The sequence below is a fragment of the Talpa occidentalis genome, unplaced genomic scaffold (genome assembly GCF_014898055.3).
Source record: "Talpa occidentalis isolate TD23 unplaced genomic scaffold, MPIMG_talOcc4v2.1 talOcc4.8, whole genome shotgun sequence".
In the NCBI taxonomy this organism is placed as follows: Eukaryota; Metazoa; Chordata; class Mammalia; order Eulipotyphla; family Talpidae; genus Talpa; species Talpa occidentalis.
Window position 1 is genome coordinate 104,779,157 of NW_023605194.1, and position 13,892 is coordinate 104,793,048.

The following is a 13,892-nucleotide window of genomic DNA, read 5'->3' on the forward strand; positions in this document are numbered from 1 at the left end:
CCGATTTCTCTGTCTCTGTAGGTAGCTAGAAACAGACCCGGTGAGACGCATCTTCTGGGAAACACTGAGGGAGAGAGCTGAGTGGGGAAGGCTCTCTCTTCCTCCCTCGCTCTCTCACCTCCGTTTCTTCCTCTCCATCCTCCCGCAGATCTCTCCCTACCTCAGAGCCCTCCTCCACCCCAAGGCCTGGTAACAAAACCTCTGATTCTTGCCCAGGACACAGCTCAGGACGCTGTAGAGGCGATGAAGACGACCGCTCCCCGAATGCCTGCATTACGGCGAGGCGCGGGACCTGCGGGGGCTCTTGAGGACCCAGGACGACGTGGAACACCAGCAACGGGGGTCGGGGGAAGCCAGCGCGGGGCGCGGGCGCGGGGCGCGGGGCGCGGGGCGCGGGGCGAAAGGGCGCGCGCGCCAGGAGCCTCCCCGCGCCGGCACCGCACGGCCCTGGGCTGGGCGTTCACCCGGTGGCCGCAGGCTCGGCTCCCACTCGCGCCTGGTGAGCCCCAGGGGCGCCCGCTCGGTGGCCACCCCGGACCCTCCCCGCCCGCGCTGCGAAGGTGGGCGCGGCCGAGCCATGGCCGCGGGGCCCAGGGCGCGCCAGGCTGCGCCGGTGCTGGAGGCGCCCCCCCAGCACGAGCAGGTACGCAGCGCCCTGCAGGCCGGGAAGAGACGGGTGTGGGGGTGCGGGCGGGGAAAGGAAGGCCGGGCCCAGCGCAGACCTCCCAAACCCCCACCGCCACCTGGTGCGAACAGGTCAGGACAGAGGGATGGAGGAGCTTCTGGAAGGCGGGGTGGCTTTGCTCAGCCTACCTCAGGAGAGCCCAACGCCTGTTTGTCTTTCTCTACCTCCGGTCCTTCCTCTGCTCCCCAGTCCTTCCATCCCGCCCTCTCTCTCCTCATTCTGTCTCAGATTCAACCTTACCCGGCTCATCTTACCCATTCTCTGCCCTCCATGCTAGCCGCCTCTGGCTCCCTGGCAGAAGCGTCCAGCGCCCAGGCGGGGACCGTAGGCAATGGAGGAGCTGAGGGATGCCGGTTGGCTGCCTGGTAGGCAGGACTCTGTAGTTCTCAAACCCCAGCGCACATCAGAATTATCCGGAAGGCTCATTAACCTCCCAGCTTCAGGCCTCTGTCTCCAGGTTTCAAATTGCTCCCCTCTAGCACAGGGCCTGATCATTTGCAAGTCTAACGAGTTCCCAGGGGTGCACTGACCCTGGAGAACCTTTGGGCTGGCTCTCTCTGCCTCCCACTGGTGGTGATTACAGACCCACCCACCGCTTTATTTTCCCTTCTCAGGACAATTCCTAGGCTATGATTAGGTACCCGGAGCTGAACTACAAATGGAGTTCGGGTGCACTAGTGGTGGACTCACATCCTGGAAGCAAAGTAAAACATGGACAAAAATTATTTAGATTCAGGTAAAGCATTGTAGCATTTCTAAGAAGCAGGAGATTGCTCCTGAGGGGGCCAGGCTGTGTTAAGGCCAATGGGGCCAGGCCTTCCCGCTGGACCTCAGAGGCTGGATGAGGCATGGCCAGGTGGGGGTAGAGGAAGTGGGAATTCTAGATGGAGGGAAAAGAGGTTATCAAATTTCTTAGAAGTGAAAGAAATTGTTTGGGGGATGGTAGTGCAACCATGGGGAACTTCAGGAGATTCACTATGACCCAGAACCCCGGGGCTTGTGAAGTCTTGTAAAAGAACCTACAAGAGAGCTAGGCTGCAGATTCTTGGGTACCTAACCGTGCATTGGGGATTTATGTGTAGTTGACTTTTACATCTTCAAAATGTGTATTTTGTTTTTTTACTTTATCATTTCTAGGCACCACATCATACTTAGAAAGGCCCTCTCCCTTGTATGATATTTTCTTCTAGCACTTTTAAGATTTTCTTTTTTACATGTACATATTTGACCCATCTGGAATGTATTTTGAAGTGGAAAATTAGCTCTGGATCCAGCTTTATATTTTTTCCAAATGCTTAGCTAATTGTCTCAGCACCATTTAATGAACAATCCATTTTTCCTCATGATTTGAAGTGACTCATTTATCATATGCACTTGGGTCTATTCCTGGACTCTATGTTCTGTTCACTCATCTGCCTTCCTATTCCTGGGCCAGAACTGCTTTCAATTAATTTCTGTGGCTTTACCATGGATTTTGATGACCGGTAGGCCCAGCCTCAAGTCTTTACTCTTCTTTTGATTTTCCAAGCTACCCGTATTTGTTATCCTTCTAGATAAATATTAGCATCATGTTGCTTTCCAAAATAAATTCGGTTTAAGATCCTGAATGGACTTGCAAGATACCATACCAGGAAAAAAAATCGTCAAAAAGGTGACTCCACCAAAATAAAAAATACCATGTGTTGGGAACTATTGGGTTATCAGAAAAGTCATGATGCATTTTTGCTTGAAAAACAGAAAAAAAAGTCATGACTTTTCCAATCACCTAATATTAGTAATATTAGTCTCTTCAGTGTCATCAGTATCATCATTTTCACAGTTTGATTTTCCCTAGGAAATATGAGTATGATTTTAATATCACTTGATGTGGGGAAGTTCTTACTAGTATTTAGAAAAAATCTTTTCAGCTACAGTTTCCATTACCTGAGTTTTCCTGGTCATCAGCAGAATAGGTTATCATACTTGGTGAAAAGTGACTTGGCATCTGGTAGACAAGTAAGCACAGTATTTCTGGTAAAAAGCAAAGGGGACTTTTCCTTGTAACTGAAATAAAAACCTTGTTCCTTATTATAAACAAATTTTAACAGGAAGCAAAATGATCCTAAAAATCTTGAACAGCAAAAAGAGAAGGACCCGGGGAGTCTTGTAGGATATGACTTGTATAGAGATCAATGGCTCTTGGAATAAAGCACCTTCTTCCAGAGCTCTCATACTGAATCTGATTTATGCTCACAACATTTAATACAGTAGGCAGAGAGTAGCTATAATATCAATTTCCAGTTTCTTTTTTGTTTGTTTATTTATCCATACATACAAGAACCGGGGTACAGGCCAGATTTGCGGGATGGTGAGAGGATTCACCAGAGACAGAGCAGGGAACAGAACAGGCAGACTGACAAAATACACTGCTGAGGGGAGCAGCAGGCATGACAGGAGAGGCCTGCCATCTCATATGGGACCCTCGCCGGCCGGCCGGATTCAAACCAGCATTGCAGAGGCTGCGGACAGCTTCACAGAGCTGCGCTCAACCGCCTACGCCACCAGGGGAGGCTCCAATCTCCAGTTTCTAATAAAGAAACAGGATGAACATTGCTTAGTGATGTGCCCAAGTCACCAGAATAACCACCAGTGAGCTCAGAATTTTGTCCTGGGTGGAAGTGACTCATGACTCCAGATACAAGCAGTGCTCCCCAAAGCAGAAGTCAGCAAAGATGGGCCATCACACAAAGGTGGGGCTTCAGGCTCCACCACTACGTGTGGATTGCCACCAAGGCTTTACCCCTGGAGCTCAGCAGGAACCCAGAGTCTGTGAGCTCCATCTGAATATCAGGAACCACCAGGCGGGATCACTCAGGTACAGGGAGCCATGAGAAGCTCCTGGCATTGTCCAGCAAACCTTAGCATTCTACAAACATTGCCCAAGTCTACCTAGTTGTGTCTTCCAGAGCCTTGTTCTCTCTTATTGGGGAATCCTTCAAGCCTCTGACAGATGCACAGAGATGCGGCAGAACCTGTTTACCTTGATTCAGAGAAATCCTAGACCATCCCTGGGTGGCATTGTTTTTCTCTGTCTGAAATGCTCATGTCCTTTGAAGGAAATGCAAAGGGAAAATGCCTGGCTAATATCAGGTCTGTTTAACAAATGTATTATTCACCTTCTCTTCTGTGCCATCACTGGGGATTTTAGCTTTGAAACAGTATCTTTTAACACTCCTGGAGGGATTAAGCTTCCTTGTGTTCCATGAGAGTTGTAAAATCATATCTTTCAGCCACTGATCTTAAGGTTTCAGATGCCCAAATGCTGTGGGTTAGCAGCGACCAAGAAAAGGTAGTGTGTATTTGTTGTAGATAGTCCAAAAGCAGTCCCAATATAGTCTCTGTGCTTTCCAGTTCAATCTGCAAGGGAATAGCCAGATTACTGCCTTCCCAGACTTTCAGAATAGACTTTAAGTGAAAAACAAGAGGGCGCAAACACAGCTCCTAACCAGTAGAGCCACTGGTCACCTCTGTTTCTAAAACCCTGTACTTAGAGATGATACTTACTGTTGGCATCATTTAAGATACTCGCAAAGCAGATTTTTTTAGGAGTTTTCAATGCACACATCATATCCAGAAGCCAGTGTCTCCCTGCCTATTAGAGATGCTTCTCTGCAAGCTTGACTGAACTGCCAAATTAGACCCCAGGAATGGAGCTTCATCTGGTTCTGTGACTTAAGAGTGGAATCAAATATTTACTAATAGTGACCTGTTTGCTATTTCATTTTGAGGGGTGTGTGTGTGTGTGTGTGTGTGTGTGTGTGTGTATTTCCATAAGCAAATATTCTATTAGGGCTTTTGTCCTAAATTATTCCAGTATTGGGAATTTGGTTATTTTCTGTGGTTTGGATTTCCCATATAATGTAATAAAATGCAAGCTAAGAAAACAAGGAAATGTTGAGGACTCTTTTTATATTTTTCAGGCCTCTCACACAAAGCTTTCTGCGGATGATGAGTGGAAGTAAGTGATTTGTATTTTTTATAGCTGAAATACTAAAAATTAGATTTCTATCTTAACAGTTTGAGAAATTAAATAAAGTCATAAATGTATTTATAAACTTCCCAAAATAGAGAAGCAGTTAGCTGAGCCATGCACACTCAGATACCAGAGGCCAAGACTGCAGGGATTCCATCTTTTTCTCTATAGTGTGCTCCATGCAGTCCTGCCAAGCTGCACTTATATGTCCCTCAAGATAGGGCAGCATCGAATTAATATTTATTTTAGGCATACAACACATCTGGCTTGCATGACATGCTGTTTCGCCTGTGTGCTGGTATCTGCTGGGGGGCCATTTGGGCCCTTGTAATGAAAAGAAATAAAAATGGAAGTTTCCTCATATTTTGCATAATAGAAATCCATTATTATTATATTCCTAATGAAAATCAGAAATACTTATTCCATTTATATATGACATTATGCTTTCTAAAGTACTTCCACACAGATTTATTCATTTGATATGTTTTCACTGTATGTACAAAAATAGATAGATGTCATCAAGCATATTTTGTTTTATATTTATACAAGTCCTACTTTAGATGGATACAGTCTCTCTTCTATCTACCTGGTCCAAGTTGAAAATCTGCTCAGTACATAGACTATTGAATAGTTATTTTGGATTTGGGGTTGTGAAGACCATAACTAAGCTCTGTACCCTTTTCATTTTTCTTGACTTCCCATTTCTTCAGAGGAATGAGTGGTTTTGTTTTGTTTTGTTTTTAAGAGCTTCTAGGCTCAGTTTCCAACACAGAGACTAATAGCCATGTAATTTTATCCAGGTTTCTTACCTGATGTGGTACATCAGCCTCTTCACTTGGTAGATGAATGGGTTTTTAGCACATTTATGGTACCTTCCAGCACTAACATTCCGAGATTCCCTCCGGAGGACGCTGAGCTCCCACAGAACTAGTAGGTTCTCTGGGCTGATTTCTGCATTCTCCAGCAGGGGGCACCCCTGGGACTTGAATGGGGCTCTTAGGAGGTACTGGGTGCTCTCTACCCTTCAGCTGGAGTCTTGCTGGCAGAGGGGGAGAACTCAACCCCAATGTCCACAAGCACCTTTAAGTGGTCACAATCTTGGGGCACAGAACATTACCATACAATGGCTTTGAGTAAGCATTCATAAGTGGGAGCTTTAAGAGATTTTGTGACTGACAGTGCCCCACTGAGGGCGAAAATTAATATTAATCAATATTTATAAAGTGATTAACAATATTCATAATTTTCCCCCTTTTCTGTCATTTTGATCCTGCACTGCTTGCTCTTCCTCTGGCCCATCCGCTCTTAATCTTGTCTCCATCTAGAAATCATATTGGGGAGCTTTAAAATTCATAATGCCTTGGAACATCCTAGAAATCTGTATTAGTCAGCTCAACAGAACATCACAAACTAAGAGTCTTCAACAACAGCAATTCATTTTTTTCATAGTTCTGGAGCTTAAAGTCCAAGATCAGGGCCTCCCTGACTGCACAAGGGGTTAAGTCTCAGCGCTATGAAGCTATCCGCAGCCACTGCAGCACGAGTTCGATCCCTGGTCAGGGAGGTACCCACATGGCACAGCAGACCTCTCCTGACTCACCTACCGCTCCCCTCAGCAGTGTATTTCAGTAGATTCGCCTGTTCTGCTCCCCTGTCTGTCTCTGGCAAATCCTCTCACTCACCCCCACCTTTGGCCTGTACCCCAGTTCTTGTATGCATTCATAAATAAATCTTAAAAAAAAAAAGTCCAAGATCAAGGTGTCAGCAGGTTTGGGTCCTCCCGAAGTCTCTCTCTTCGGCACAGAGGCCACCTTGCACTGGGTTTTCATATGGTGTTCCCTCTGTGTGCAGCATGTCCTAATCTCCTATGACCTCACTTTACCTGAATTGCTTCTTTAAAGTTCCTATTTCCATGTACAGTTAGGTTCTGAGGTTCCGGGGGCTAAGAACTCAACTTATGGCTTCTGGGGGGACACAGTTCAGTCCATGCCACCCAGCAACAGTGATCTCATTACCTGAGGTACACAGCTTGATTGAGCTGGGATTTTTTAAATCTCCCCAGTGATTTCCAATTTACAGCCAAGGTAAAGAACCACTGATTTCCTTGAAGCTGTTTCTGCTGCAGGACGTGAAACCGTGACGTACTATTTCAGCGTTTTTCTCTATCATTGTACAAAACTAAGAGTCCAACTAAAAGCTAAAACATTCCCCATTTTCTGGGTGTCTGTGCCTAAGACATCACCTCCCCTCTTGCTCCCTATAATGAAAACAATGGCCACCACTCACCCAGGAGTTGCCTGCATCCCACAGGGTATCCTGCCTGTGCAGGATGCCTTTTACTTGAGAATTTTAGAAATGACCCATGTTTTACTTTGATTTTCAAAAATCACAGTTTTATGAGTCAACCCAATCACAATTATTACCCCTCATGTAAGTACAAGTAAAATAACATATGTGGGCCTTCCTGGTGGCGCAGTGGTTGAGCGCTGGGTTGCAAAGCTGCCCGCAGCCTCTGCAGCACCAGTACGATCCCCAGCCGCCAGCGACGGTCCCACATGGCACGCAGACCTCTTCTGCCGCGCCCGCCGCTCCCCTCAGCAGTGTACTTCGGTCCTTCTGCCTGCTCTGCTCCCCGCTCTGGCTCTGGTGAATTCTCTCACCCTCCCGCGCTTCTGACTGTACCCAGCGCTTGTATAAATAAATAAATCTTTAAAAAAAATAAAAATAAATAACATATGTACTTTACCATTGTAGAACAATTCTGTGAGGCATCAGTGGGAGGGATTATTATAATTTGCAAAAGAGGAAACAGACAGCGCGGATAATTGACTTTCAGCGCGGATAATTGACTTTTGAAAGGTTAAATGGCGATGAAGTGGCAGATCAGGGACTTGAAGCCAGGTCTTCGCAGGAGCCATCAGCAACACTTTTTGGCCTCATCGTGTAAAGTGAAAAGATAAGGTTTAAGGCAGAACCACAGGGGAAAGCAATGGACTGAGAGGAACTGGTTTTGCTAATTGACTCAGGTTCCTGCTCTCAGCTGCCCCTTCCTCGGAGCCTGGGGGTAGTGGAGGAATCTAGACAAACTCAAGGAAATTTTGTGATCAAAGCTCTAAAACCCCTACCTTTGAGGTCTCCAATTGCTTCCTATGAACCCAGCCTATTTGTTCTGGTTAAATGCACAACGGTTGAGGGCCTTCTCAATGACCTTTTTTTTTTTTTACAGAATAGAGGCATGTTTTATTTATTTATTTGTTTGTTTGTTTGTTTGTTTTTTGTTTATACATGCACTGGGTACAGTCAGAAGTGCGGGAGGGCGAGAGAATTCACCAGAGCCAGAGCGGGGAGCAGAGCAGGCAGAAGGACCGAAGCACACTGCTGAGGGGAGCATCGGGCGGCAGGAGAGGTCTGCGCGCCATGTGGGACCCTCCCCTGGTGGCCGGGGAGCAGCCGGGGATCGAACCGGCGCCGCAGAGGCCGCGGGCAGCTTCGCAACCCAGCGCTCAACCGCTGCGCCACCGGGGAGGCCCTCAATGACCTTTTTTCGCTGTTTTCAGTCTGCAGCAGGAGCAGATATACCGGATGCACCGGGGCCACGAGTCCATGCACGTGGAGATGATCTTGATCTTCCTCTGCGCCCTGGTCATCGCCCAGATCGTGCTGGTGCAGTGGAGACAGAGGCATGGCCGCTCTTACAACGTGAGTGCCCCAGGGGCTTGGGGGTGGCGGTGCTGGAAGCAAGCCCCTCCCACTGCCATAGAAAAGCTCTCCTTTGTGAAGGAAGCAAGTGGTAACTGCCTGGACTGGCTGCATGTCAGCATTGTGTTGTCGATTCAACACCCTCTATATTTCACTTGGATGATTTATTTTTAACTAAAGGAGACTAGAATCAAACCTGATTAGTTGTTCACTTTCATATCAAAGAAATCTATTCCTTATACAAATAAGCATATGAAAAGCTCATCACCATATGTCATCAGGGGATTGCAAATTAAAACAATGAGATACGGATACATACCTGCTAGATGGATAAAATCCAAAAAACTGACAATACCAAATGGAGATGAGTTTCATGAGCAATGGGAACTCTTGTTGATGGGAGTGCAAATGGTAAAAGCACTTTGGAAGGCTGTTTTGCAGCCTCCCACAAAGTTGAACATAGCATTACCACACTGCCTAGCAACCATGCTACTAGGTATTTTTTATTTACCTGATTTTATTTACTCACATTCCCACAAAATCTACATGCAGATACTTATAGTATCTTTATGCATAATCACCTAAAACTAAAAGCAAGCAAGATGTCCTTTAAAATATGAATAAATAAGCAAACTGTGGTCCCGCTATACACTCAAATCTTAGTATGTGGAGGCAATAAAAGGAGATGAGCTATGAAATCCATGAAAAGACCTGGAGGAACCTTGGTGACAAGCCCATGTGAAAAGGACACAGACTGTGTGATTCCAATTACATGACAATTGAAAAATGCAAAACCATAGAAAGTAAAATGACCGTGGTTCAGGGAGGGAAGAAGGAAGGACAGACATGTGAAAAGAGAGATTTTATGGCAGTAAAATTGATCAACATGTGATTGTGGATACAAGGCATTATGCATTTGTCGACCCCGTTCAACTATACAGAGCAAACAGTGGAACTTAATGTATCCAAACACTAGGGAGATCATGTAGGATGTTGGGTGGAGGGGGACCAGTGTGTCCCAGGGGGAAGAGCAAATGGTACAAGAGAATCTCAATGCATTACAAATACATGAAACAACCTCAATGAAGGGAATTGGGGAGGGCAGGAGGTTAGGAAGCTGCTCTGAGCACCTCTGGCAATGAGAAGTCTGTATGATTAAGGCACAGAAGCACTGTACACTGGCTGATAAACTTGTTCCCATGGGGGTCTGCTCCAACAGTCTGATATTGCTGTAGTATTCTGGAAAGGGACAGCCAAGTAAATGGAGGGCAGATTAGTAGAGCCAAGTTAGTTACTGTTGAAATAGGAGTTTACAGATAAGCAAGGGAAGGAAGTTAGGGAGGAAATGACACACACACACAATATATATTATGAGGACACCTTTGTACACAGAAGGTATTCCTATTTATACATATTATTTATACCCTGGAAATATTATTTCTTATAAAGTTTTGTTATCTTTCGATTATTTCATGCATAATTCAGACCATATGAGGGATTAAAAAGCTCATCCAGTGTTTAACAAATATGATTATCTTATGAAGTGATCGTTTGTCTAGACTACAGATTTGTGGTCTGTAGGCACTGTGTACCTCAGAACAACTTATTAAGAATTCCTAAAGCAGGGCCTCCCTGGTGGCGCAAGGGGTTGAGCACTGCACTGTGAAGCAGTCCGCAGCCTCTGCAGCATGAGTTCCATTCCCCAGCCCACCAGGGAGCAACCCACATGGCGAGGTAGACCTCTCCTGTCCCCAGCTCTTGTATGCATAAATAAATAAATCTTTAAAAAAAAAAAAAAACTAAAGCAAGGAAACAGGTAATTTGGAAAATAAAGTTTAAAAATATAATTGCTCCTAGGAGATGCTACAAATTGTAGATAAAATACAATGGAAAGTGAGCTGTCTATATGTCAATAAATTTCTTGTTTGGGATACTATTATATACCTAGATGTTTCCAAATAGTCACATTTTGAATACAACATAACTATGCAGCTAAATATTTGAATTTTTCTCTTTCCAGTTAATATGGTAGAGACATAAGCAGAGCCTCCAAGTGAAATGGTATCCAAATGCTTTTGATAACATTTAATTAAAAACAAAATCCGGGGTCTCCCTGGTGGAGCAGGGGTTAAGACACAACCTATGAAGCAATCCACAGCCACTGCAGCACGAGTTCGATTCTTGGCCGGCCAGGAAGAAACCCACATAGTGGGACAGACCCCTCCTGTCTCGCCCGCTGCTCCCTTCAGCAGTGTATTTCAGTCAATCTGCCTATTCTGTTCCCCACTCTGTCTCTGGTGAATCCTCTCACACCCTGCATCTCTGGCCTATTCCCCAATTCTTGTATAAAAATAAATAAATCTTCAAAACAAAATCCTAGTCAGCACTACCTTCTGCACTTTCTTTTCTGTATCCTACTTTTCTACAGGAAATAGGATGAAGGGTGCCAAAGAGAATCCTACTTCCCTTCGAGTCAGCAGAAGACCTGCTGGCCACATAGTCAGGACTTCAGGCACATGGCTAACTTGCCTCAATACACGGGCTAGTAGTTTCCCACAGACTGAAACATAGCTCCATTTATATCAAACTTCCTACCTATTAATTGCTGTGAAACATGAGAACATGTCCCTGTGCCAGGAATGCACGGGTCTGCCTGACTCTTGAAAGTGAGATGAGGCACATACACTGTCACACACACAACACTGCAGAATCTCCTTGCAGAGCTGAACTAGGCCAATCCACAGTCAGAATTGATTTGAAGAAAAAATATGGACTGTGTGACTCTCAAAGTGTCCTTCCTATGCCGACATTTCATATTTTGCCTTGTCCGATTCATGTCCACACATTCCTTCATATGTCCTGAGAGCAGCAGGACAGCCTGGAGTTATTTATTTGCATGATGATTCTCTGCTCACCTCTGATCATCTCCCTGAACTCCCCCCAGTTCCCCTGCCCCCACATACACACACACATGCCCCCCTGGTTGCAGGGGCTGGAAAAATAGTAGGAAAATGATCATCACCTGACTTTCTTCTTACTCTGCCTTGCTCTTTCTTTCTCTTTCCTTTGACTTTAACTTTTTACTTTCTTTCTTTTTAATTTACTGTCTGTCTCATATTATATGGCCCATTCATCATGCTGTACATTAAGCAAATGAAAGGATATCTTTGTTTTGACTTGATTTACAATTCTGTTCAGCTTCATTGTGTGTATGGCCGCAAGAAAAAACACAGTACCTTTGGGCAGCATCCGATTCATCAGGAAATTCCTCCTGCCCTGATGTGTGGGTGGGGAGAACGTGGGTGATGGGATCCAGATGCACGGCTGCCCTCCGCCCCTAATGCAGATGTGTTTTATATGCACATGCCCAGATGATGACCCCTCTGGCATTATTAAAGCATCCCAGCTGCCAGTCTTCCTCCTTTGCATGCATGCATGCACCTCGATTTCACATATTTCATGTGTTTATTTATGAGACACAACATTCCTACATTTCATATGTGGCAGTTAGTATTAAAAATGAGAAGTTTTGACTGCTCTGGAAATTGATAAAGCATCTTTCAAATTGCAATGAAATGTAGACCCTCATTCCAAAATAGCTTCTTGTACAATTATTGAATTCATAATGCAAGTTTCTGACTATTCCCTCTGTATGTTAGGAAAGTATGACACTGGGTATGCACTTTAAAGATAACTAATAAATTAAATGTTTGCATTCTAGTACATTATAATGATCTTTTGCTCTTCATTTCTCATTCTCAAGCCTATGTTTTAGAGTGTCTATACATTTGAACATTTTATTCACTATTAATTAAAACCCAAACATCCCATAAGAGAAATATGGGATCTTCTAAAAATGGGTGGTACTTATAGATCCACAGAGAATGTGTGTTATAAATATGTAGTCTAATTGTTGCTTCAAACTATCTTAGTAATTCCACTGATTTGAGGAAATGGAATAGTCTTGAAATTTTTGGCTTATAATCTAAAGTATAAAATATACAACGTGGTAGTTTCAGTGAATTAAAATAAACTGACGTAACTTTTTATTTTAAAAAAAGCATTAGCATTTTTACAGGTGAACTATAAAGATGAATAAATTCTTTTTAAAAAGGATGAAAATATACATGACAGGTGTTCAGATCATGGGCTTTTCCTTCATTAATATCAAAACTAATGGCATCAAAATTCAAAATCTATCATTTATCATGGAAAACTATTTCCATAAGCAGCTATAGGAAATAAATAACCAATATACTGAGGAGATTTTTTTATGGGACTGTGCATTTTATTATCAATAATAGAAAAGGTCAAAATCACTCATGCACAGTGCTAAGTAAGCATATCTTGAATCTCAGTTACCTAGCTTGTGATTTCTCGTCCTTTCCATGTTGAAATCCTATCAAATAATTTGTGCTTACTGTCCTTAAGATTCTTATAACCAAGACCATGTTAAAGGATCCAAAAATATAACTGAAGACCCTTTTTGCTAAGCCACCTCTTTCTGCCAGAAAGATGAATTATACAGATGACCACTATGTGACAGCAGGCACTAACCACTTTTTCCACATCACTGGCAGACAATTAATCAATCGTGACCTTCATTACCAATAAACCAGGACCCAGCTCCATACCCAAGACCAGCCTTGCCCAGCACCACTGCCAATAAAACCCACACCTGAGACGAAACTCTTTGCCCTCCGCCTCTTCTGATTCTGCTGAGAAACTGTAGGTAGGTAGACCAGATGTGAGAAAATGTAAGAGACCAAAGGTTATTGCTACTGGTTAAACCTATCTGCTATTTGCACGAAAGGACCATAGCAGGCATGAGGTCTGCTGAAGAGTCGAAGCACAGCGTTCCCTCATCCACCACAGTCCAGCAGCTCAGTCTCTCCCGCTTCCCGCACTGTGGGTGCTGTGGGCCAGACGACTTACCTGCTGATGGAAGGTTATTTAGACTCAGATCCCCGGTCCCAGCTACAAAGAGGCTGCATGCACAGGAGCAGGAAAGAGTGTGACCCACATCTCGGGCACCTGGGAGGGCAGCAGTAAATAAATGAAAGGTCAAGAGGCAAAACGAAGGGCTGAAATGCCCTCTTCAGGGTGCAGGTAGTACCCCACTTGGATTCAGGGGTGAAGCTGGGAGGGGTCCACCAGGACAGCAGGCGGGTCTCCGGAAGCTGCTCAGAAACACCGTGGCTTCCTCGGTCACTGTGCGTTTGCCCGTGACGGTAACACCAGCGCCTTGGCCCCCAGGGGCACCGACCTGCTTCCAGAGCCCTCTCCCATCTGTGCTCTCAGGGGATCCCCACTCAGTCAGCCCATGCGAGCCCATTATCCCCAATTTCACAACTGAAGTGAGACGTGTTTATCCCATATGACATAACCACAGCAGCCTGAAGTTGCTGTCATAGAAACTGACCAGAGGAAACGAGGTGAGGGGGCATTTTGGATTATTTCCCACTTACATTTTCAGGTACTTGTCCCCATTGGCTC

The 13,892-nt window shown here is 44.8% G+C and overlaps 1 protein-coding gene across 1 annotated transcript in view; it reads left to right on the forward strand.

Annotated features, from left to right (window-relative positions):
* Positions 1-577: 577 nt before the first annotated feature.
* RNF175 (ring finger protein 175) overlaps positions 578-13,892 on the forward strand; it is a 28,905-nt gene continuing 15,590 nt past the window's right edge. Inside the window, exons 1-3 of the mRNA XM_037496330.1 lie at positions 578-643; positions 4,645-4,682; positions 8,255-8,396. Of these exons, the coding sequence (XP_037352227.1) occupies positions 578-643; positions 4,645-4,682; positions 8,255-8,396 (246 nt within the window). The remainder of the gene's footprint in view (positions 644-4,644; positions 4,683-8,254; positions 8,397-13,892) is intronic.